The 27710-nt window shown below is 34.5% G+C and overlaps 1 protein-coding gene and 1 non-coding gene across 2 annotated transcripts; one reads left to right on the top strand and one right to left on the bottom strand.

Annotated features, from left to right (window-relative positions):
* Positions 1 to 1333: 1333 nt before the first annotated feature.
* On the bottom strand, positions 1334 to 5753 carry LOC114412267 (receptor-like protein kinase 2). The gene is made up of 2 exons (XM_028376094.1): positions 2392 to 5753; positions 1334 to 2091 (listed from the first exon to the last, which is right to left on the bottom strand). The coding sequence occupies exons 1-2, from the start codon at positions 5282 to 5284 to the stop codon at positions 1646 to 1648; spliced, it is 3339 nt and encodes a 1112-aa protein (XP_028231895.1). The 5' UTR covers positions 5285 to 5753; the 3' UTR covers positions 1334 to 1645.
* A 17855-nt stretch (positions 5754 to 23608) lies between these two features.
* LOC114368607 lies at positions 23609 to 23715 on the top strand. The gene has a single exon (XR_003657370.1). It is a non-coding gene; the product is annotated as a small nucleolar RNA R71 (small nucleolar RNA).
* Positions 23716 to 27710: the final 3995 nt, after the last annotated feature.

Below are 27710 nucleotides of genomic sequence, written 5' to 3'. Positions count from 1 at the left end.
TAGCCTTTTTAACCACAAAATATTTTAGTGCATCCCACTAATAACTCATCTTTTAACACTTTTTTCTTGTTGATTGCAATTTATGAGTTTTACTAGTTTAGAAATCAGATTCACTATAGAAAATGAGACTCATTTATTTGCAATGATGGAAAACAAAAAACCTCAGTCTAAAATGTGTTGGATTCTTATGTGAAGTGGGGGAAATTTTTGTTGAAAAAAATTAGAGAGAGAATATTAGAGTAAATTATATTAATCATATTTCATATAATTACACAAATATTTTTTTTAACCATTAATGTCACGTCCCTTATAAGGGGTGTTAGTGTAACATATGAAAGGGTGTGAGTATAATATTTTAAAAATACAAGAAAATACCTGTGTAATGTTTTAAAACATATAGAAGTGTCAGTGTAGAAATAATAAAAGTAATGTTATGTATAATTTGAGAAAAGCTCATGGAGTGTAATTTGCTCAATATTCTATTATAAACTTACACATAATAACTAGCTTTGTAATGAAATACTTTCAATCCAAGTATTTTTCACACTTGAACCATGCCAAATACTCTTAGAAACCCAGCTGACAAATGCTAACAGAAGGTTCTAACCGGAGAATATAGAAAATTAAGCCTAGTTTGTTGATAAAAAAATAAAAAGAAATTAAAGGCTAGTTGCCGAGTTCATAGCAAAGCATTTGATTGTTAGGGAAATCACATTTTAGCGAAAATAAAGATAAGAGTTCAAGTAGATACTGGTTTCATAATTTTCAATTTCAAGTCAAAGAAAAGGTCAAACAAAGTTTCAAATTCAAACACAAGACCACTTCAATCAAACGAGGGTAGGGAGAGAAGAGAGTGCTAACTTCATTACTACTATGACAAACCACATTCTGAAAGTGTTCAAGAAAGACGAAATGGTGTATGTATAAATTGTAATGCAGATACATTAGATTGATTGGCAAAAGAAAACAAAAACTTTATGGCATGCGGTTTGAAGAAAATCTTGCCATAGTTCATATCAGACAAGTTAACCATAATGTAATGTTTTAACTACTGTCAACTCAGTAATCCAATTTGAAGAGATTGGATGCCAAATCTATCACACTCCTGTAAAAGCAAAAGTAACAGTATAGTTGAAAAGGACAAAAACATAAATTAGTCCTTTCTTTTTACCATGTTTTCATTGTCTATAAGACTTATTGGAGTAGAAGGTTATCAATGATGAAACAAAATTTCTTCCTTATTGTTTTATAAACGCTTAATCAATATTCTCAGAAATAAAAATGTTCACAGTATTTAGTTCTGTCAAACAGGAGCAAATTTTTAACTAGTTGATCAGATCTAACACTGGCTGGATTTTATTGCTGTTCTGACATGATCTGAATTCGAAAATGGACCTCAGTAAGTACAAGCTATTTTGATTTGGATACACATCAATGATGCTCCAAAAGCCACACATGTGGTTTCTGGATCTATTTGTTGATTTTAATTCGGCTATAATATACTTTACAAAAATATGAAGAACAATAAGGGATGACAAAGAAAGTGACAAGAACAACACGCTTCTGCTCTCCTCAGATTCATCATTCGGAACCCAGGTTGACACTTGAAGATGAATGAAGCAGTGAAGACACAGAGAAGCTTGAGTTATTGCTTTGTGTTCAAAGTTTGCATGACTGGTACTGATGAAGATGTTGGCAGAACTCCACCAATGCTTTTATTCCAACATGCACCATTCGCAGGAGGCCCTTTTAGAAGCACATCAAACTTTCCATACTCCTCCCTTTCATGCTTTATCTCCTTGAGCATCGCCACGATATCTCTCATAGTTGGCCTTTCATCTGGGGATGAGTTCACACACAACAAGGCTATTCCCAATGCCTGCATCATTTCCTCTAGTTCTGATTCTGGTCTAGAGAGTAGGCTAGGATCAAGCACTTCAAGAGCCTTTTTCTGTCTCACCCAATCAACAACATGTAGACCATCTGGTATGGTTGGATCAATTGGTTGCTTACCTGTCAAGACTTCTAATAGAACTATGCCATAGCTATAAACATCACTCTTGTCTGTGATCTTCATCATATAGCCATATTCTGAAAAAAATTCAAAGTCAGCTTCAACAAGCTAAACAAATTATCTAAAACATTTTAGAAGATGCAAAACATGAAGGATTTCAATCAAGTGCAAACAACTATGTGATGCTTTCTAAAACAAATTGATAGGTATAGTTTCTTCACATTTGTTTTCCTTCAATTGAGATACTAACTGTATTTGATAAAGATGGGAGTTAATTATGCAGAATAACAGAAGATTTATTTTTTGTGCAAGTAACAAACAAGTTAAAAAAAAACAAAAGAAGAATATAATCAAGTTGGTGAGGAAGGCTCACTAACCTGGAGCAATATATCCATAGGAGCCAGCAACTGTATTGGAGGAACGACCGAAATCACCATCATCGACAAGTTTAGCCAAGCCAAAGTCAGCAATGTAAGGTTCAAATTCAAGACCAATGAGGATGTTATTGGCTTTGATATCTCTGTGAACTATAGGAGGGACACAGTCATGATGCAGATAAGCAAGGCCTTCTGCAGCGCCTAACAAGATTCTGTACCTAAGTTTCCATTCCAAAGAGTTTCCAGTCCTCTCATGAAGTAGACTACTTAAACTTCCATTCGGCATGTAATCAAAAATAAGCAGTCTTGTTTTTCTGTTCCAACAGCACCCCAAGAATCTGACAATGTTCTTATGACGGATTGAGCCAAGGGTCTTGACCTCAGTCGAGAAAGAGTCACGAACTCCATTTTTTTCTTCCTTAAATGCCTCTCCTTCATCAATTGTTGTGGGCCACAATTTCTTCACAGCAATGACTTCACCATTATCCATTGCAGCTTTATAAACAACACCAGAACACCCCTTCCCAATTATGTTTCTGTCAATTAAACATCTCAGTACTTGATCCACTGAAAAGTTTAGCTTCTGGAAAGGTATGCATTGCCACGGCCACGAGTTCCCCAATTCCGAATCATCATCTCTAATGGTTCTTCTTGCTTTGATCACAGCAGTTATCCCCATAGCAATCATTATTACTGTCAAGGCTATCAGCAATCCAATGGCTAGCTTAATCCTTCGCGAGTTCCTTACATCATTTCCATTCAATGTCTCACCAGTCTTGCCAGAATCCTTCATAAAGCATGAGAGCCCTTGATTTTCACTGTAGTCTTTTGATGCCAACTGCCTGAAAAGTTTGTTATCTGGAAGACAGCCAGAAAATTTGTTGTAAGAAACATTGAGGGAGACAAGGTTGTCTAACTCTGCAAGAGGTTGCAAATCTCCTTCCAATTGGTTGTGTGAGATGTCCAATATGGAAAGCTTGTTAAGAGCAAACATCTGAGCTGGGATTATTCCACTGAGTGAATTGCAACTAAGATTAAGAGCAATTTCTAGAGTCTCAATGCGGCCGAGTTCGGCTGGTATGCTTCCACTGAGCTTGTTGCTACTAAGATCAAGCAGTTGGAGATTTAAACATAGGCTCAATGATGCAGGAATAGGTCCAGAAAATAAGTTATTGCTAAGGATAAGCTTACTCAGAGAAACAAGATGGCCCAAACTCGCCAGTAGAGGACCTGAAAACTTGTTGGAAGATGCATCCAATACCTGAACTGCAGATAGTGAAGACAAAGAATTAGGCAAAGGACCTTCTAAGTTGTTGCAGCTGAAATCTATCATTTGCAGTTCAGTGCAGCTTCCAATCTCATCAGGCACGGGCCCAGAGAGGCGGTTCCCGGAGAGGTCTAAAAAGTTCAAGCTCTTAAGGTTCCCTATTGTCTTGGGAATGCTACCAGTAATCCTGTTGTTTCCAAGCCTCAACCTTATCAGAGAGCTGCAACTGCCTATTTCATTTGGTATGAAACCAGATATGTCATTGGCAATCAGAAGTAGTTTTGTGAGGTTTTGGAGCTGGAATAGGCTAACAGGAATACTACCGGTGAGCGTGTTTCGCGACAAGTCGAGTGCTTGAAGGTTACTACAGTTCCCCAAAGAGGAGGGAATGCTTCCCTCAAGCTGGTTCTGCCAAGCAAAGAACACCATGAGGCTTGACAACTGCCCAAGCTCTGGTGGAATCAACCCTGAGAGCTGGTTTGTGTCAACTTGCAACTGCTGAAGGTTTTTAGCATTTGAAAGACTGGAAGGGATTGAACCAGACACATTGTTATTACTAATCATAAACTCCTCAAGCTCCAAAAGACCCCCCAAAGGCACAGGTATAGTCCCAGACAGAGAATTCAAAGAGAAATCAATTTTTCTCAAGCTTGTACAGTTACCAATCTCTTCTGGAATAGCCCCAACAAGACCATTCTGCCACAAAAACAACTGTTCCAGCTTCTTGAGCCTACCAAGCTCAGATGGAATAGACCCTGATAGGCTATTTTCATATAAGAACAAGTCAACAAGCTCAGAACAGTTACCTAACTCGGGTGGAATCTCACCAGACAGCATAGTAGTATAGATGGACAGTGTCTGAAGCCTTTTAAGTCTCCCCAAAGAAGCAGGCAAAGAACCAGATATTCTGGTATCTGCCAACCCCAACACAGTCAAATTGCCGCATTCTCCAATCTCTTCAGGAATCTTCCCAACAATATCTTTGTTCCCTCCTGCTCTTAGAGACTCAAGTTGTGAAAACTTTCCCAGCTCAGGTGGAATAGTCCCACTTATCTGATTATCAAAAAGGAGAAGATTTTTTAGGCCAATGCAGTTGCTTAACTCCACAGGGATTTTTCCAGAGAGCTGGTTAGAGTTCAAGGACAAGTTCTGAAGGTTGTGGAGCTTGCCAATGCTGGCAGGAATAGAGCCAACAAGGTTGTTGGAGCTGAGGTCAATAACAGTGAGGGAAGAACAATCACCAATGTCTGAAGGGATGGCTCCAGTGAGATTGGCATCAGAAATAACAAGCTTTTGGAGAGAGTGAAATGAAGAGAGGTTGGAGGGTATAGGAAGCTCTAGAGGGATGGATTGTATGGTAATTTCTGTGACAAGGCCTAGTGAGGAGCATGTTATGGATGTCCAGTTGCATGGATTTGGATCAAGGAGGTTCCAGTTGGAGAAAGGAGGGGGTGGTGGTGGTGATGCAGAAGAAGAACTACGGAGCCATGTGAAGAGTGTTGAGGCTTCATGATTTGCAGAGAAGGCAAGGCCATAGAGAAATGTAAGTTGGAGGAGAATGATACAAAACAATGAAGAAGAAGGAGAAGGAGAAGAGATGTACAAGGATTGCCTCGAGGTGAGCATTGAAACAATGAAACATTTGCCTCAAATTCCAAACTTTTCTTCTCCTTGGGTTTGAGTCATTGGGTTTTGCACTACCCTTCACTCAACCTCCCTCTAATTGTGAGAGAATGTGTATGTATCTATGTATGCAGTGGTGTGGATTTCTTGCTTTGAACTCAAACTCAGAGTGGCACTTGTTGTTCTCTTTCCCAAATAAAGCTAAAAGAAGGACCAGTTTTCACACACATAACCATAGGAGAATAATAAAATAGCATAAAATTTAATGCCTAGAGATCAGAAAATCTGCAGAAGTAGCAGTGTAGCACCACCACACCACACCTAAGATGCTTCTTTGTGTCTAAGCAAAAGGTATTAGAATAATGGGGCTGTGCCAAGTGGTGCTTCTTGCAATGAACATAGGCATCTTATATACCTCTGGAGCTAGTGCTGCACTGCACATATATCTGATTTATGCTCTTTGTTTATTGCTCAGCTCCTGAGTCATGGTACTTTCTTACCCACTGAAGTTTGCTCATACTCTCTCACTCTCATTTTTATTGAAAAGTTTTAAAGAAGAAAAGTTGTCCAAATTCTCAATAAACAATTCCTTGTTGTGTCATCACAAATTTATTTTTGTCCAGGATATACTCGCTCGAATTTAAGATACTAATCCTTCAAAGTAAGAGGACCTGTTCAAGAGGTTGATCACTCAACAAATATTGTTCCATATATGCAAACTCGTGAATTGAACTCCTGAACACATATTTAGAAGACACGATCATCTGTCATATTAATTATTTCATCACACTAAAATGATATATATAACCATGCAAAATCTCACAAATTCTGAGCAAACTTAGGCTGATTTTATCGGCTAAGAACATCTCAAGGCATGGTTGCTTAAATGGATTTAAAAACTTACACACAAATTTAGATCTACAATACCAAATAAATTTAAGAACTCAGGCACACAAATTTATTCCAACATAGAAGTTATTAAAGTGAGTGCTCGATTGATTCATGGCTTGAAAAGTATTTTTTTTATTGATAAAAATTAGTTAAGCAACGTTGCTTATTTAAACTGAGCATGTTAATATTCTTGGTAATTTGGAAGAAAAATCCAGCAGGACTTTGATGTTCCTCATAACCAACGCTCTTTGGACTTAAAATAATGTGAATAATACTTGAATTCATTTAATGTTGGAAGTTTTAAACTATCAGGTAAAGACTTTAAATAATTTTATATTTAATAAGGTCTAAATGTTGTTATGAAAAAAATAGTTACAAAAATATATTGATAGTTTCCTATTAATTATTAGTTTAAAATATGGATTTTGCTAGTGTAATGTCCAACTAATTAGCATTTGTCTTAAAATATTTATATACCTTTATTGATAATTAATTACGCATATATAAAGAAGAATTTGTTTAATACATTCAAAAGTTACTTTCATCAAAATTATTTTGTAGACAAAATTTTCAAAAGAAAAATTACAACTTATAATTTCAGATCTCAATTATTTAAAATTTTAAAAATTATGTTAAAGAAAATAAATTTACAAAATTTAATCCAACACATACCATGTCTCATCTTCCAATCCTCCATTGTGGAAAACAGTTTATAATGTTTGCAATTCCCTCTTGCAACGTTTTGTAAACAAAATGGTTATAAAATACAATGTTATTAATTCCAGGCGTATTCACGTATACTACTTTTATTTATCTATATTGTTTCTTCTATAGCATAATAAATTATTTTTAGTATGTTACATTGACCGTATATATATATATATATTAATGCATATATTTTTTCTTACATAACTATATTAACTTTGTTTCTATTAAAAGAAATATATCTTATTTTATGTTTATAATTTACCTACCATACCAACTCCATCACCACCATGTTAACCCACCCAAACAACACCCACAAGTCTAGCTTTGAGTCAAACACCAACATTTAAAGCAATAGATAACCAGATCCACATGACCATGGAGGTGAGAGCGAAGAGGAAGACAACAATGATGATGAAGGCACAGAATCCAAACTTGGACTTGGGAAAGGGAAGAGCCACAACAAGTGCAAGTGCAAAAGAAGAAATGAGAATTGTTTTATTTTTAAATAATAATAAATATAGTGGCGGTTAAAAATTATCATTATTTGTAAACAAAAATCGATTGTATTTATAATTCTAACGGAATAAGCTTAATTGGAGGAAACTTATCAAATTAGTGTATTTTTAAAAAACTTGAAGATCAAATTGAATTTTTAAAAATAATTTGGAGATCAAATTGGTAATTAAGCCCAGAGGATGACAAATGAGTATTGACTCTTTTTAATGATCACTTCAATGATAATTTTTAACAACAAATTAAAGTAATTGAGAATTGACTTTTACATCAAATATTTTAAAGTTACATGATTTTTATAAAGTGACTTATAAATTGAAATGGTGAGTATTTTTCTACACTTTTAAAAAGTTTCAAATAAAGATGGGACACATTGAAGAAAACACAATTAATTTCAAATATAATTAAAAAGAGTATATATCAATTGTATGAGTTCCATAGAATTGGGAATTGACACAATTAATCATGACTTTTTTAGTGATCTTTTTAATGACCATGACTCTTTTTATGATTAAGATGGGACATAATTAAGAAAGCACAATCAACTTCAAATATGATTAAATTTTAAGAGTTTATATATAAGTTGTATGCTTACAACATAAAAATGACCACTTTAACCACAAAAATTTCTTATTATCATTTATCAATTGCATACATTTCCTTGTTTTCTTCTTTCCATATATGGTTGAAATGTGAAAAGATATAGCAAAAACATTATAATGGCACACCAAAAAACACTAAACATCTAAGAATCAAACAATTGAAGGAGAAAATTGAAAGATTATTAAGGAAGTAGCAACATACCCAATTTCCGAGAGAGTTCCTGCAACAAGATGGTAGATCGTCTTCTCTAGTGAAAATATCATCATTTTTTGTTCTTGGTTTGGTTTGTTTTCTTTCAATCTTTTCCTCTTATTGGTTGAGATGTGAGTTTGGGATATGCTTTACAACTATTTATGTTGAGGTTAAGGAGGAGGCTTTAATGAGTGACAAAGCATGAATTAATTATGTTTAACACTACGAGACATAATAATTCATTATAATCAATGGTCATAATTAATAATAAATAACAACAATTAATAGACGAATGTTACGTCATTTGATCCTTTAATAAGTTTAGGTTCTATTTTTGTCTATTTAGCTTTTAATATTTTTTTTTATAAAATTAGTCAGAGTTAGAGATTAGAGAATAGGTCAGGAATTGAAGGAGACAAAATGACACATAAAAAAAACTTATGACGTGACGGAAGTGTTGGATCGAGTGGCCTCAGAATAATTAAGAAGGGGGGGTTGAATTAATTATTCCTAAACCTTTACCAATTAAAAAATTACTCTTTTAAGGCTTTTACTAAATTGTTAAGAGAATGAGAAGTAGAAGAGAAACTTAACAAAAAGTAAAAGTGAAAATTAAATGCACAGTGGAAAGTAAAAGAGTAGGGAAGAAGGAAACAAACACACAAGAGTTTTTATACTGGTTCGGCAACAACCCGTGCCTACATCCAGTCCCCAAGCGACCTGCGGTCCTTGAGATTTCTTTCAACCTTGTAAAAATCCTTTTACAAGCAAAGATCCACAAGGGATGTACCCTCCCTTGTTCTCTTTGAACCTAGTGGATGTACCCTCCACTAGAACTGATCCACAAGAGATGTACCCTCTCTTGTTCTCAGTCAAACCCAAGTAGATGTACCCTCTACTTGTACCACAAAGGATGTACCCTCCAATGTGTTAAGACAAAGATCTCAGGCTGTTAAACCTTTGATACTTTGTGAATGGGGATACAAAAGAATTCTCAGGCGGTTAGACCTTTGAACACTTTTGTATTAGGGAAAAGGAAGAATCAAAAGAATTCTCAGACTGTGTCATTTTGAATTCTTTGACAAGGGAGAAGGGAGACACAAAAGAATTCAGGTGATTAGTCCTTTGTTCTTTTGGAAAAGGGAGAAGAGAGACACAAAAAGAATTCAGACGGTTAGTCCTTGGCGAATTCTTTTTGACAAAGGGAGAAGAGAATGAAAAGGATGAATAGCACAAGTTTTCAAGGTTTGGAAAACCAGAAAACTTCAGAAAGCTTTTGGTACAAAGAAGAAGAAGAAGTTCAAAGAGATTCAAGGCTTGTAAAGGATTGTATGAAATAAGTGTTTAAGATTTTTGAAATGTAAAATAAAGCCTTGCTTTTATAGACTCTCCAAGTCTGGTCAAGAAGACCATTCAGAAGAGTTATAACTTTTAGAAAAACTTAAAACCCATTTGAAAAAGTCAAAACCTTTTTGAAGAGTTACATCTTTTGATTTTTTTCAGAAATAGTCATTGGTAATCGATTACCAAATAAGTGTAATCGATTACACAAAGCTTTTGAGTGAAAGGATGTGACTCTTCATATTTAATTTTGAATTTCAACGTTCAAGGGCACTAATAATCGATTACCAAAACATTGTAATCGATTATAGCCTTTTGAAAATAATTGGAACGTTGTAAATTCAGTTTGAAAACTTTTTCAAACTCATATTGCTACTGGTAATCGATTACAACAATATGGTAATCGATTACCAGAGAGTAAAAACTCTTTGGTAAAGGTTTTGTCAAAAAACCATGTGCTATTCAAAGTTTTGAAAAAAACTTTTTGATACTTATCTTGATTAAGTCTTTTCTTCATTCTTGATTCTTGAGTCTTGAATCTTGATCTTGATTCTTGAGATCTTGAATCTTGATTCTTGATTCTAGGCTTTCTTCTTGAGTCTTGAATTCTTCTTGATTCTTGAACTCTTGACTTGTTCTTGATTCACTTGAGATGTTCTTTGATTCACTTGAGTTGTTCTTTGATCTTTGAGCTTTTTGTTCATCACCTTTGTCATCATCTTTTGTTGTCATCATTATTGTTATCATCAAAACACCTTTGAATCACATTCACCATGAAGCCTTGCTTCTACAATCTCCCCCTTTTTGATGATGACAACTACTGAAATCAAGAAACACACACACACTTTTTCCTAGTCGATCACTCTCATAAATTCTCCCCCTTTGTTTTTGAATTTATGCTTATCTTAATAATAAGTTGATTACTCATGTGAATTCTTGATTTAATCTCATTTCTCTCCCCTTTTGGCATCAACAAAAAGCCAAAGTGCGTATCAAATAAATTTAATTTAAACATCCATACAATGTTCATAAAAAATATCAATCAAATCATGAAGCAAGAAGCAAGAACCATGAAACCATGAAGCAAACAACCATGCATAGATAAATTATAAATTCCACATAGTCAAATAACATACTTAATATTTGTTCAAACATACCATGCAAATAGGGAAATAGTAAATTGTTCAAATAGTATAATAATAATATAGCCAAAATACAAGGCTGAAAATAAAAATACTAATATTAAAATATAAGTCTAAGATGATGGTGGCGGCGGTGGTGGAAGATCAAAGCTTGACCGGATGTAAGATACATCTTCTTCAACCTTAGTCATTCTTGACTCCATTTCATTGAAGCGCATATCCACTTGCAGTTCCAAAGTATCAAACCTCTCACCAACAAAGGTTTGAAGACCATCAAACCTTTCCAAAATCTTAGAAAAAAGAGATGAATCTTCTCCCTCATGTCCTTCTTCACCAACATTTCTAGCACCCTTTTTTTATCCAAGATCCATCATGCTCTTTAACATATCCAAAGGATGCTATGACTGAAGCGCCTATAAGGAATGATCTCTTGATTGGAACATAAGGTTCAGAATCAAGAGGGATGTTGAAGTGTTGAAGGAAAAGGGTAACAAGATGAGGATAAGGTAATGGGGCATTCAATCGCAATGCCTTATGCATGCGATATCTAACAAGATGTGCCCAATCAATTTGTAGACCTTTATGAAAGGCCCACATGACAATGAGGTCTTCTTCAGAAACCTGGGCAAGGTTTGAAGATCTAGGAAGCAAAATGAGAACTATAAGATAATGGAGGATGCGGCTTTCAAAAGCCAATGAACCGGCAAGAAGCCTTCCGGTCATATCCGCTTGGTTGGTGCAAACCAACCGGCGGGCATCATGCACAGAGAAATCGAATTTCCATTCATCAATTAGTGCACCCTCAAAAGGCACACCTTCACTAGGAAATTTTGTTAAATCGTAAAATAGGGGTTGGTCAATGACCATCTTAATCCCATAGATTTCAGACATTAGAACATCTTCATGAATTTCTAAATTTGAATAAAAAGCTTTGACTAACTCAGAATAGACAGGTAATTTCAGAGACATAAATGGAATAAGATTGGAGTTTTCAAATGCTTGGAAGCATTCAAAATTCTCATTTGAGAAGAACTCCATATCTATGAATTTTGGGTCTACAATGGAACGAGAGGAAAAGAGATTTGTGTACCGTATACGTTGTTCCTCTGATGAGAATAATGACCCAGAGGGAATGGAGGGAGGAATTGGAGCTTCCTGTGACCCAGAATGTCGTTGACTCCGACTCGAAGTTCCTTTGCGCTTTTTCGATGGTTCCGTCATTTGAAGAGTTTTTTCGGGATTTCAATCGGTTCAAATGAAAAAGATTGAAAAAAGATGAAGTTTGGGCTTTGCGGGGAGTGATTTGGACAAGAATTGAGTGAGATATGGCTGGAGGAAAAATTGGGGGCGAGGGTTTTCGAGAGAGTGAAAGGTTGCAGGTTTCAGAATTTGAAATTTGAATATATAGGTGCAGGGAAGCGTCGTAATCGATTACACAAATATGGTAATCGATTACCAGAGAACAATTTTGCCAGAAATAACTGCTTGTAATTGATTACACTATTATGGTAATCGATTACCAGTGGTTATTTTAGCCAGAAAACAAAAACAGAAGGCTTTCTAAGAGATAAGGAATTTTGAAAACTATATTTGAAAATACTATATTTGAAAATACTTTATGAATAATTTTCAATCATGTAATTTACATATCATGTCATGCAAAGATATTTAAAACATGAAGACAATCAATTTTATCAAGAACAATCAAAACACAAGTATGAAAAATATTGATTTTACTTAAATAAATGAATGAATGTTTCATGCAAATAGGATGAAATCAATCAAGCAAATATACTCATGATTTCAAACAATCAAAAGACAAACAAATAAAGAATTGTTAGTCATCATAATCAAATTGTTTGAATAAAAATTTCAACTTTTAAGAGAAATTTTAATAAGATAATGGTTTTGATATTACCTTTTTCAGGATTGGAGTGTCTAGATCTTCAAAGATGAGGATCATGCTTTTTCTCTTTGTTTTTCATCCTTGAGAGATGTTCTCGTCACTTTCATAATCTTTGGTTAGAAGATTAATCTCCTTTTCTGAACCATTGGATGAATCATTGTCATCCCATGCAATGTATGCTTTCTTAGTTCTTCTTTCGTCAAATCTTTTCTTTTCACTTTTCTCCAACCATTCTTCATTTGACGGACAGTTGGCCTTGATGTGACCAATTTGATTACATTTGTAGCACCTAAGGACTTGAGAATCATCTTGTGATTTTCTTCCATTATTGAAATTCTGACGCCTGTCAATTCTTCTTTTCTTGATGAATTTCTGAAATTTCTTAACAAAGAAAGAAAAATCTTCTTCATCATTTGAATCTTCTTCTTCGTTTTCTTCTTGTATTGAAGATGAGGCTTTAAGGGCTATGCTTCTTTTCTTTTTGTCATTTTCTTCATTCTGATTGAGGCGTTGAAGTTCCATCTCGTGTTCCTGTAATTTACCAAACAAAGTGGCAAGAGACATGGAAGATAGATCTTTGCTTTCAGAAATAGCAGTTACCTTGGGCTGCCATTCCCTATTTAAACATCTTAATACTTTATTAATTAAATCTTCATTGGGAAAGATTTTTCCTAAAGATGCAAGATGGTTTACTATATGTGTAAATCTCTTTTGCAAACTATGGATATTTTCATTTGGGTTCATCCTAAATAATTCATGTTCATGGGTAAGGGTATTTATTCTAGACCTTTTTACATTTGTGGTTCCTTCATGGGTTAACTGGAGAGTATCCCACATATCTTTGGCATTAGTACAATTTGACACTCTAAAGTATTCATCTATCCCTAGGGTTGAAGTGATGATATTTTTGGCTTTGAGATCATACTGGATTTTTCTCCTATCTTCTTTTGTCCATTTATCTCTTGGTTTTTGGGTTGTAGTGCTTGTGCTTACATCTACTATAGTGGGTATATGTGGTCCTAATTCTATTGCTTTCCATATATTTAGATCTGTGGCTTCAATAAATATCTGCATGCGGGTTTTCCAATAATGGTAACCCTCTCCATTGAAAATGGGTGGTCTGTGAATGGAGTTTCCTTCAAGAAACAAGGGATTTGAGGAGACCATTCTACAAGTAACCTGCTCTGATACCACTTGTTGGATCGAGTGGCCTCAGAATAATTAAGAAGGGGGGTTGAATTAATTATTCCTAAATCTTAACAAATTAGTAAAAGCCTTAAAAGAGTAATTTTTTAATTAGTAAAGGTTTAGGAATAATTAATTCAACTCCCCCTTCTTAATTATTCTGAGGCCACTCGATCCAACAGGAAGGTATGATGTTGATGTGTAAGTGTATTGTTTCGTAGCTAGAATTTATATATTATATATTGTTTGAAATTAAAAAATATGATCCTTTAAAACTTTTGGGTTTTGTTTTTTTCTATAGATTATTTTTTTGTTCATAGAATGAGAGTTGGGAATTGGAGAGGTGAGAAATTGGAAGAGATGAAATGACACATTAGCAAAACATATGATGTGGTGAAAGACAATATGTTGACATGTGTATTGTTTCACAATTAAAAATTTATATATTATATGTCCTTTGAAATTATGCCACTACTGATTCCTTAAAATTTTTTTGATTTGATTGCACAATGACAAACACTCTATTGTCTTACAGAAAGATAAACAAATTCAACACTTAGTCTTTTCTTTTAAGATGAACAAAGTGTTTTGAGAGTTTTTCTAAACTTTACAAGAATTTACACAGAGAGTTTTTTATGCAAAGAATGAACTATTGAGCGCTTCAAATCAAACTTCATATCTTCAAAGATTCTGGAATTTATAGGCCTCTTTCAACCAAGTATATGTTGTCTCAAACACTGAGTATTAAATGAAGTCTTAAATGTAAACTTTAATGTCATATTAGATCATAATTCTATCTTGCTACCGTCTGAAAAATCAGACACAAACTTCACAGGACATGTTCTAATAGCGCATAAGACACAACTTTTAACCTTTGTATTTGCTTACAATTAATCAAAATAATTAAAGGTCCTAATTCGTCTTAAGACATAAATGTCTTTTGACCTAACACTTTATTGTAAAAACTCACAATTTGGTATAAGTTTGTACAAGGCAGGTGCTCAAAGAGCTTAGCAAGGAAAAGAACTGAAAAACTCACATTTTAGAGTCAATCTGCCACGGTTCTAAAGACCACAATCATGGTGGACCTAGCATAGTCATGTTTAGTCCACCATAAATGTGCTAAACAGAAGCCAACTGAGGTGAAGTTTGCAACAAAAAAAAAAAGCATCAATGTCATTTTCGAGCATGACTATTGTTTCCATGACCACAATTATATGTGTTGATCTTGGGAGTAAGCTAAAAGTAAGGGAGCATATTTAAAATTTAAGTTAGCTGCCAAAAGACCACAATTGGGGTGATCTCACGAAATCAATTACATTTCTTGGTCATTATAAATAGGAATGAGAAACCTCTTATATTTTTCTTTGTTTTCAACACTTAAGTATTTTGAGTGAGAAAACTTATGTGTAAAGGATTAGAAGCTAAGGAAGGGTTTAGAGAACATAGTTGGGGTTTCCCATTGTAAAAAGTCTTTCCCTTTTGTATTATTTATCTCTTTCATTAGAAATTCTGCTTCTTCATGACCATGAATGGCTAGTTACTTAGAGATTGAATTGTGATGTAACCATACATTGTACCTCATTTCTGACTATAATTAAATTCCTAATGCTATTCAGTCAATTATATTTCTTATTTGCTTCTGTAACACCCTAAAGAATGTTACCTTTTGTCCGCTTATATTACTAAATTTTGTAAACTTAGAATATAAGAACATCAGAGTTAATTATGTGGAAACTTAAACTTAAAAATACATAACATGAATAAAACTTAAACAAATGTTTTTGGCACTTTTGTGCCTAAAAAACATTAGCAAGGTACACATGAACCAAAACTAACTCTCATACATTGGAAGGTACAAAACTCTATATTAGTCCTCTTCCAACCAAGCAAATCCATTCTCCAAGCTCCTTCCCTGAGGCATCCACTTGCTTAACCTAGAAAAAAATATGAAACTAAAAGGGATGAGACATAATGTCTCGATGAGTGTTCTAACGAGTCTAGGTTAACTCTCTATTCCAGAGATCCTTTTCTTAATTTTCAAGGCTTCTCCTTTTCTTTTCTTAATTATCACTCTAGTCTCACAACTATTATCCCGTCTCATTACTATTTCTATCTCCTTGAATACCTTAACCTTCACTTAGGCACCTAGAGTTTATCACCTTAACCATCTCTTAGGCCTCTAGTGTCCTATGTCACCTAAACATCACTCTCTTACTCTTTTTCACACTAGAATTTCACTTCATTATTACCTTAGATGGAAAAAATGTCTAGCCTTTTCTTTTACTAAACTATCCAATTAGGGCTTACATCACCTCTCTATCAAACTTGACATCTTTTTCTTATAAGGTAATTACATGTATCCCAAAGTTAGACTCATTCATACACATAACCTAAAAAAATTCCAATCAAGGAAAAAGGAAATAAAGCTAAACTTTATATACTTTAAAAAATAAGACATATAAAAGTTCTCTCATACATATACATCAATAGGTACCAATAAACCATACTATCATAGTTCAATCACCAAAAATCACCATGTGACATCAAACATCAACTATCAAAAGTCCCTTATCATCATTTAATCATTAGAATTATCATGACATCTAACTCAAACAACATCATCAATGACATATACTCCATGGAATTTTCTACATCATATGAGTAGTCCCCCATATGCCTCATCCCTTAACATAGTCATACTCCCTGACCATTCAGGGAGTCCATTGGGCTAACCGTACGAAAGAAGTGTGGTTTTGCAGGAATAGATGAGTGTGAGTATTAGCTAACCTCAATTAGGCCTTGACCTATATAGGAATTTATTCACCCATATATTTTATAAGTCCATTCCTGTTAGCCCCACAATTCCTCCAACATTGAGTTGAGGGTCCATCTGGCAATCTCTCAACTTACATGCCTACTCATATGCCTATTCACCCACTGTGCATATGCACCAACTGTGAACTAACGGAAAAATAATATTTGGAATCCCCTGTGGTCCTAGATTGCACCTCCATATCCATAATCTCTAATAGCCTGACTTAAGGGTCCAAATACATCTCACTAAACAACTAACCACAACAACGACAATAATCCATCCTTTATACACTAAAAGACTCACTAAACCTCTTGGGAAGTAGTCCTCAACACTTTGACATGCTATTTGGAGTCAAAACATAGGGGTGGTACTCAGAAAGATATCCAACTAGGTGAGACCCTCAAGTCACTTTAGTGGACCAGAGTTTTGGCATAAAACTCACCCTCCCAGGTATACCGTTTTTTAACAAAATTTTTTATGAAGGACATATCTAATCCTTCCAACACATAGGGAAGGGTTCCAACATCAAATCCACACTCATATCATACACGTCATCATCTCATCAACTATAACATAAGTTCTAGGCTTGTTGTCTTTCTGATAAGTTCATTAACATCGATTTCTTGCTTGTTCTATTTTTCCTATGGAGTAATTGATAAAAAAAATTCTCTCAAATAGGTGATTAAATCAAGCTGCTTAGTTTATTACAAAATTGAATTATTTTGGGAATTACCATTAGTCATTTGGGTATAATATCTAGACTTAGGTCCGTTGTAACTACCGCATGGGATACACTTGTCCATAGTGAGCACATTTTTACGCATTATTGAGGAATTGGAGGAGCATAATGACACATCAACGAAACATATGATGTGGTGAAAGATATGATGTTGACATGTAAATGTATAGTTTGGCAACTAAAAAATTTATGTTATATGCCATTTGAAATTATGTCATTTGATCCTTTGATACATTCAAGTTCTGCTTTTGTTTATTTAGTCTTTTTAATTTTTTTCATTAAGTGAGTAAGAGTTGGGAATTAGAGGAAAGGTGAGGAACTGGAGGAGACAAAATGACACATCAACAAAACATGTGATGTGATGAATTGAATGATGTTGACATGTAAATGTATTTACTTTTTATAATTACACATAAGAAAATAATAAGTATTGTATCTTACAATATGATGTGGCGTGTAAGTGTATTGTTTCATAACTCAAAATTTATATATTATATGTCGTTAGAAATTATTTCATCTGATCCTTTGATAGGTCAAGGTTATGTTTTTGGTTTTTTAAATTTTAAATTTTTTAGTTAATAGAGTGAGAGTTTGAGATTGGAGGAGACAAAATGATAGTTCTGCAAAACATAAGATATAGTGAAAGATATGATGCTTACATGTAAGCCTATTGCTTCATAGTTCAAAATTTATATATTTTATGTCTTTTGAAATTATGTAATATGATCCTTTGATATGTTCAGATTTTGTTTGTCTACATAGCTTTTAAATTTTTTTGTTAAGTAAGGGAGAGTTAGAAATTGGACGAGAGATGAGGAATTGGAAAAGAGGAAATCGCACATAAGAAAAACATAAGACACAATTTGGTGAAAAATATGATTTTTGACGTGTAAGCATATTGTTTTTAAAGCTTAGAGTTTATATAATATAAATAAATAAGGATAAAATAAGCAATTTTGATTGTTAACGAGAGAATAAATAATCAATATTCTAAGAAATGCATTATTTGTTATGCATGAGCATATAATATGAACTATTTTTTTTTTATCAACAATTGATATTACTTATTTTACCCTTTGAAATAAGAGGAGATAGATATGTGTCTGCCAAAGATAAAAATAAAATGAATTGTTATATAAATAATACAATAATTATTTTCTATGATGCAACAAAATGAGACCTAAAGGAAGAAAGGTATTTGAATTGTATCTTAACATGTATATATAGAAAGATCACACACACACACACACACAAACACACACAAAAACACATATAAAAGTAACTCTGTTGGATTAAAACTCATCTTTAACTGTTGGGTTAAAACAAAATGAGGGGTGAGAATAGAGTGTAACTTCTTTTAGCTCGACAAAAAATATATATATATTCTTAATAGGAAAAAGTATGAGCAGTACTAGTATAACAACAAAGAACTCTAGCCACTTAAGAAAAAGAACTAGATTGCTTCCAACAACAAACAACCATCCCAGTCATGCGGTTGCTATATATTAATGAATTCACATCCATAAATAAATAGTAACCATGTTACAACTAGTCCCAATCTAGAACACTCTACACAAACCCCACACCATGAACCAATGATAGAACCATATGAAACCAAAAAAAGAACTCGAGTACTTGTTAAAGCACTAGCACCTTTAGAAACAAAATAAACAAGCACTATCCAATATACCACATATCAAGTGCCCAACTATAAGCCACTTAACCCTATGTTGCATGTATACTACTGGATCATTGACATATCAAAGAGAATTCAAGCATAACCTTGGATCCAAAAGCTAATTGTGAAAAGATATTGATGGTAAGTTACGCTTTGCCTTTAGTGATGTGTAAAATATGTTAGGCTCGCACAAGGACAAGTGTACTATACACAATAGTAACAATTATCTCAAAAGTCTGGATATCAAACCCAAAGGACTAGTTGTATTCCAAATTATCAAGTTTATTAAATTAAGTAGAGGTGATTAAAAAGAGGATTTAAATATTTTATGGTTTTGATTTTTATAAGAAAGCAAACAAACGAATGTAAAGAGAGGTTTGAGTGATGATAAAAATGACCAGGAGTTATGACTCACTAGTATCAATTTTCCCCCAATTTCGGTCCTATTGAAATTTCTTCCCTAGTTAATTATCGATTCCCAAAATCAACTAAATCTTATGATCAAGGTTAGAAGATGTTTTTTGCGTTAAATCAATACGCCAATGATCATGGATCTATCAATTTAAGTCAACGGATAAAACCAATTCTAAGGATGATTAATTAAGGATGAACCAATCTATCAGAGATTACCCAAACAGTTTGATCATGTAATTTGGTGCAAAACATTTTCTACCTAGAGCTACCAATTACATGTGCATGATTACTACTATGTAATCAATTGAGTATTAGAATGATTGATTCCAAATAAATAGTAAAATAAGGAAGATAATTAATTAATATAAAACAATGAGAAATTCCACTAAGAACAAGGAGATAAGTACATTTGAACACTTACATCATAAGCCCTAGACTAGGGGGACTAACCACTCATGATTAGAGAAAAACTAGCAATCCTATAAAAAGTAAAAATAGACAAACCAAAAGGCAAGAACGATGATCACGATCCGTCCTAACGGTGTTGCCCATGCTCTTCAGCTCTCAAAAGCCCTCAAAGTTCTCTCAAATTCTTAAAAAGATAAGAATAAACTAAGAATGAATTTTACAAAGCCTAGAGACCTATATGTAGCTTCCTAAAGATATCTGTAGGAAAAGGCATAGCATAGCCGTGGTGAATCCACTACAACCGTGGTTGGGATGACACTAAAGCCGTGGGTCATTAAGGATTGACCATGACACTCATGGTTGACCACAACCCTTATGAGTTGATCACAATCCTTATGAATTGACAACAACCCTTGTGAATTGACCCTTCTTAGTTGACCATGACCCTTATGATTTCACCATGACCTTCATGATTTGACCACGATTGTTGTCGAATCTTGACATTGTTCTAGAGGGTTGTTACCACTTTATTGTGGTCGTGTTGATTATCACGGCCACAACTGTGATCAAGTATAGATTCTTCAAATCTTTATAAATCTTCAAATCTTATATCAAAAGGATATATTCTTACCATCACTCATATTTCTCATCACTATTTCCTCAAACCAACTATTAGACTCTCTGACACTAGTCATTAAACCTAGATCCCTCCACCATAATTATCCTTTAGTGGAACCCAATCCCACCCACCAATGATTACAATCCCCATATTTCAATATAAGTACCCTAGCCCAAAGACCCTCCCCTCCTTCATATACCTCCACCTCCACTTACCTACAAGAGCCTTATTGAAAAGTCTAAACTCCCTAATACCCAAGCCCCCTCTAGACTTTGCCTTACATACATCCTCTCACTTCACCCAAGCTACTTTTCTTGCACCCCCACCCCACCCCAAAAAATGATCTTTGAATAGAAACTAAAGAATATTCCACCACCTAAGGTAATTTAAATAATGACATAAAGAACAATGGAATGGAAGTGAATACCGAGTTAATGAGTAAAATCCCCCCCCCCCCCCCCCGCCTTAAGAGAGAAATTTGTTCTTCCATAAGGCTAACTTCCTTTTGAATTTATCCACCACCAATTGCCAAGCATCCATTCTTCTAGGATTTGTGCTAATTTGAATCCCCAAAAACAAAAATGCGGTGGATAAAGATTGGCAATTAAGTAATTTTGCATAACACTTAATCTCCTTCTCCGTCATGCCAACACCAATGAATTTTCCCTTCACAAAATCAATGTTTAACCCAGATGCAAGGTGAAACATCCCTAAAATGCTTTTGAGGGTCATAACGCATTGCAAGTCCAATTTCAAGAAAAAAAAACTATGTCATCCGCGAATTATAGTAAAGGTACATGGACTCTATTTTCCCCTAAAGAAACACCTTTTAGAAAATCAAGATTCGCCACTTTCTTCATCAAAGTCGTCAATCCCTGGACTACCACCAGAAAAAGGAATGGAGCTACAGGAAAAATCCTTATACATCATGAACTCCTCGGTTGGGCTCCTGTTAACAAGTATTGACATAGAGGAAAACTCCAAGAACACTTTAATCCATTTGATCCATACAAGAATTGCCATCTAACTGAATCATACACCTTTTCAAATTCTGCCTTTAATATCCCACATTTTTGCTTTTTAATCTTCATTTCATGTATTATCTTATTTGCAACAATGACTTCATCAAACATATTTCTACCTCCAAGAAAAATTGATTGGCTTTCATCGATAACTTTGGGCAACACCTTTTTAATCCTTGAGGAGAGAACTTTAGCAAGCATCTTGTACAAATAATTAGTCATGGAAATTGCTCTAGAATAATCTAGACCTTGAGGATTTTCTATTTTTTTTAATAAGAGTAATAAAAAAAGCATTCCCTCCTCTAGGGATCACTCCAAAAGCATGGAAGTCATTAAATATTTTACAAATATCCTCTTTCAACATGTCCCAAAAGTTCTTGATGAAATTGAAGTTATAACCATCTAGCACCAGGCTCTTATCACTCCCATAATCCCCAACGACATTCTTAATCTCCTCCTCCAAGAAAGGGGCCACAAGATCAACATTATCTCTTTCATGGATAGTCTTAAAAGTGACCCCCCTCCCCCCCCCCCCCCTTAACTTGACCTTCGCAACACTTTCTTCTTGGATATTTTTTGCAAAAAGTTTTTGACTCCCCTCATAATCTCATATGAGTGCTCCTCCCACACACCATCCATCCATACCCTTTTGATGTCATTTTTTTCCTCCTCTAATTTACTAATTTATGGAAGTAATTGGTATTGGCATCGTGTTAGGGGGTGTGCTTTTTGTTAGGGATTTTTCGTGTGGTCAAGTGAAACCAAGTTTCAAAATAGTATAACGACTTGTGTCTAAGTCATCTCCCAAAGGACTAGTGGTTATCTAGGAAATTCCAATTAAAAGACTAAGGTTTGAAAGTATTTCTCAATGGTTTGTATCTTAATACCAAAAGAACAACATAAGAATAAATGCAAGTAATTAAAAGAGAATAATAGTAGATCACAGTGTTGCTGTGAGAAATGGATGGTTTGAATAGCTAGGGTTGGACTTGGTTTCCCCCTTTTTCAATGCAATGATCTTAATCAATCCAGTTATTCATGCAACTTATCCTCAATTCACAGTTATATTCTAAACCCTAATGTCTTAGGCAAAATAGTCTAAGTTATTTAAATTAATTCCCAATGTCTTGGCAAATCAACCTAAGCAACCAACATAATGTTTAAGAATTAACAGAGCCTAATTAGGATCACTTATGTATAGAATCAATCCCAATTAGTTATTCTTTCAATTCAAGAATCAAACAAATGTCTATCGACTAAACTATCGATTCCTAAGATCAAATAATAGGTGATCAGTCTAAAATAAGCATTAAGAGAAAAAGAATAATAATAAAACTAAATAATTGTATTAAAAAGAGTATTAAATGAAATTAGGTTCAACCTTTCCAACCTTGGTAGATGAGGAGATTAGCTGCTCATAGCTTGATTACAATGACCAAAGTAATCCTACAAATGCATAATCAAACTAAGCAAAGAGCCCTAAGAGTGATTTTATTCTCTGCCAAAAAACTGCTCTTAAAACGCACCAGAATGCTCCCTCAATTAGACCTCAGGTCTTTTATATTCTAATATGAGCTTAGGCTTGTCGTAACTACCTCGCTTAAGGGTAAGTAACATCTCGCTTAAGTGAGACCTTCTAATTCCTTTCAAGGCATCTTTTAACTCTCCTAGCTTAAGCATGATGTTACTCATGCTTAAGTGAGACCTTCTAATCTTCAAAAATTTCAGCATGTGCCTCTCCTCGCTTAAGTACACAGCAAGCAACACTTAAGCGAGGGATCCCTAGTTTCATTTCCTGACTTAATTTCCTATAAAACTCCATAAAAACATAAAAAAAGTCCTAAAAACTAGAAATCTAAAGATCCTAAGTGCTAATTCCTAATTCATCCTCATTTTGAGTTAAAACAAGGCTTAATGTCTAAAAAATGCTTGATAATCACCTCAAATCATGTGTAAAATTAAAGCATATTTGGCGATTATCACTTTTCTTTTTCCCATTGACCATAATTTAAAGCTACAACCTCAAGGATAGTCTTGCATTCATTGATTGGCTTGCTCATGAATGATTTGCCAACTCTGGAGTCTAAGGTTGACACGCTTTGGTGGTTCAGTCCTTCAAAGAAGAATTGAATCGTCAATGATTTGCTTAACCCATGTTGAGGGCATTCTTACAAGTAACCCTTGTATCACTCCCACGCCTCATATATTGACTCACCATCTTCTTGTTGGAAGTTGGTGATCTAGTTTCTTAACTCTTTAGTCCTTGAGGGAGGGAAGAATCTATCCAATAAGGCTTGTCAACACAAGGCCCATGTGGCAACCAAGTCAGTTTGTGCACGCTTCAACCATTTTTTTACTTCACCTTTGAGAATAAGAGAAAACATGTGAAGCTTTATCGCCTCTGCCACCTTTGTTGCAAAATTTTGAGTTGCATAAATCTCCAAGAACCTTTCAAGATGGTCATTTAGGTCCTTTGATGGTGAACCGCTGATTATGCTCCAACATAGTGACTAAAGGTGTTGATATAGTAGCTCTAACTCCAACATTTTGAGCTAGAAATTTGTAGGCTATAAGCGCAACATAATCCTTCTGAGGTCGATTTTGTTGTTTATCAAACACGATAGGTGTCTCTTCTACAAGTTTCATTACTCTTTTTCTTTTCTCTTTATTCCTTTTGTGGAAGGTTCTTTCTGTCTTAGGGTCTCCTTCAATTGATTCTTCAAGCCATGGTGACCTGGGCATACAACTGAAGAAGTTCCTGCCAAAGAGTAAAAAATTGTGAAGTTTGAAAAAGGAGAAGAAAATGAAAAATAACAATAAAATAAGAAATAAGATAAGAATAATTATTTAATTTCTACTAAAAATGAAAATAATCATCAACCCAAGAAACCACAGTCCCTGACAATAGCTACAAAAACTTGTGAGAAAATTGCAAGAGCACAGTTGTCGTCAAGTAATAAAATATCGAATCCACAAGGACCACACTTTTGGCTTAGCAATGATCACAATTAGATAAAAATCAAATAATAGGGAAAAGATTAAATTTTGATTCGAGAAAGATTTAGAAATTTTTATTGAAAAGATAAAGATAAAATAATAGATAAAGACGAGGTAATAATTCAAATAGGATAAAATTTAGATTTGGGGAAATCCCAGGATTGGGGGTTTCGTACCAAGACTCTTGTTCAAATAATCTATCAATTTAAGGTTCTTCTTAATTATCTTTCTATGGCGAATTAATCCAAGGTAATCTTCATTCTCTTTCAAGTAATGGAGATGTGTCTAGTTTAATTTTCCCATATTGTCATGGTGTTATGTTCAATTAAACTTTTTAAGATTTTTACTAATTCATTTTACCCACCTAGGATTAATCCTATGATCATGAATGAAAATCTAACTTCTCCTCTTATAGTTCCAACACATAAGTTTACATTTCGTTTCATCCCTAAGTGTCTATCATCATGCAAAAAGTGATCAAGTATCAACATGTATAAAATAATAAGAGAAAAATTAAAATGTATGAGTTACAAAGAACCTAAAAAAGGATAAATTAACATTAACAATTGTCAAGGGTTATGCTCTAATCCTAGAATAAAGATGACTACTCACACATGTCTGTGAGAATAAAATCTAAAAGATAAAAGGAAGACATCAAATCGAAAATAGAAAAGAAAAAGAGGAATCCTTAAGCTCTTGCGTTGTGCTGTCAATGTGTAAAAGTTTTGAAACGTTTTTATAATCCTAAAATGTTTATTTAAAGCCAAAGTACAATTAGGGTTCAAGCCCAACTAAAAATAAAACATAAAATTCATAAAAACTACTTTTGATCGCACCCACATGGTTGTGGTTCGCAAAGCAACACCCCTACAGTGCTTGCTATTTTGTGCTTCCTTCAATTCCACACCCCCAAGTTTGTGTGGCACCATAAACCCCTTGTGGTTTCTTCTGCCTCTCGTTTTCTTCAATTTTCTTCCATGTTTCAAGACTTGGTCATTCAAGTCTTTTAATAAGGGCTTTCTAGCTCCCTATAACTTTCCAAATCTTCAAGTTTCAACTTCTAAGGTCCAAACCATCCTACAAATGTGTTTCTCTAGAACCAAAAGTACCAAAGCGCATAACAAATCTAATACTAAATCAGCAATAAAATGCATGCAATTAACTAAAAGCACTATGCAAAATATGCTATGAAATGCAATGCATCACATTGCCATCTTTTAGCCGACAAGATCTAGCCTTTTGTTGAAGAATGGCTTCATGTCTTTTGGATACCCTCCAAAGTTCATGGGAAAGGTCACCCATTTGAGCCATCTCTAAATTCAAATCTTCCAATTCATCTTTAAGATCCAACTCCTTGATTTGAGCCACGAGATCATCATATTGAACTTGACACTACTGAAATTATGACATTTTAAGTTAGTTGAATTGCACATTTTACGACGATTTTGAACCGTCATAAAAAGCAAAAGATAATACAATGACGGTTGGAACAACCGTCTTTGTATATTACACTTTCTACGACGATTATTTGAATAACTATCTTAAAAAGTCATTGGAATCTAAGACGGTTATATAATAACCGTTGTAGATACTCATTGAGGCAAACTACATCCTAAGACGGTTATTCAAATAACCATCGTAGTATGTCGAATATACTAAGACGGTTAATCCTAGAACCGTCTTAGTATGTGTTTAATTTTTATTTTTATTTTCATTTTATTTTTTGGATTTTTTTTTGTTGATCTCTGGTATCTTTAAATAAGACATACATGCCTAAATCTTAAAACATTTGAATAGCATTTCAAATTTGTAATAGTACAAAATGAAATTAACTAAATGTTACTTAATAGCCTAATTCATAATCAATAGAATTTAGAAGTCTAGGTAGACATGCTAATAAACACTAAATCTGTTTTTCTAATCTAAATCAAATATTGAATATGTTGAACAAAAACATAATAAGTATAGAGCATTATACTATAAAAAGGAATATGCAGATCAATTTAGCCAAAGAGGTAGAGAACATTGCTTTCAGATCCTCAATTTTTGTTTAAGGACATACGCCCCTCATCCATGGACTTGTAGTTTATCAAAAGACTTTAACAAAAGCTTTAAATCCCAGTTCTTGTAGCCACGCATTGTAAAACTTGAATGGTATTGGCCCCAATCATGATTTGTGAATGTATCTTAAAAGAATAAGACAATGATATGAAATTTCCTTATCAAGAATTTGTTTCACTATCCCTGGTCAAGCTTCCAACCAGCCCAGGAGACCAAAAATCTATTGATTCGACTTTTGGCACACCCCACCCCCCTCCCCCCCCCCCCCCCCCCACTACTAAACCATGAGAATCTCCTCTCCCCCACCAAAGGTAGAGCAAGCACTTCCATCTCTACTATGAATTGTGAGAATTTCACAAACTCTGCTCTCCTTTGCGAAGACAAATTTGATCTACCATACCTTTCCTCTGCATATGTGACATCATTATAGCCTCTAGCAAAGCACCACTTGGAGAATGAGTGATTAGATTTAATTTGCAATAATTGTTGCCATAGAACTCTCTTCTCTGCCAAAGGGCATGAGGAGTAGATGTTCACTATGGCAGAAGGCTCATCTTCAACTCTCCACACACCAATAACCCCAATGAATCCATGACCCAAGAACGAATTAGTCATATGAAAACTATTCTTATCCCATAGATTCCTCCTACAACATTAATTGAAGGATTATGGATCCACCCGACATTTGCATTGCCCCAAATTGCCTTAGGCATTGAAGTTTTGTTTCTTGTAGGCAAACGATCTCCACTATCTCTGCTTTCTCCTTCACAATAAGTGTTATGACTTGTTATTTCATGTATGAACATTTACAAGCTTTTATACTTCCTGCAGTTGAGATCTAACAAAATTAGCTAACTACAATCACATTCTAACTAAATCTAGAGTATTCCAGATCCTCTAACAGAAGTGGTTACTCATTCCCTACTTCCATTCATGCATCTTCATGCTTCTCACGCTTCACACGTAGTCCTCCATGTACATTGGAGCCTTCGTTTTCCTTTTGGGCCTCTCTTCGCGCTACTGTTCTCTTACTTCCTGCAACCCCTCTTCCCTATTCGTAACACTCCCTTCCCCTTCAAATAACACCTTGTCCTCAAGGTGGTGCAAGGCTTTGAAGCTGGACCATTCCTCCCACGAGGCTTCCTCGAGTAGCAAGTCCTTCCATTGGATTAAGACCATGCGTTTAGGTCCC

The sequence above is a fragment of the Glycine soja genome, chromosome 1, assembly GCF_004193775.1.
Source record: "Glycine soja cultivar W05 chromosome 1, ASM419377v2, whole genome shotgun sequence".
In the NCBI taxonomy this organism is placed as follows: domain Eukaryota; kingdom Viridiplantae; phylum Streptophyta; class Magnoliopsida; order Fabales; family Fabaceae; genus Glycine; species Glycine soja.
This window is presented reverse-complemented; position numbering and strand designations above follow the sequence as displayed.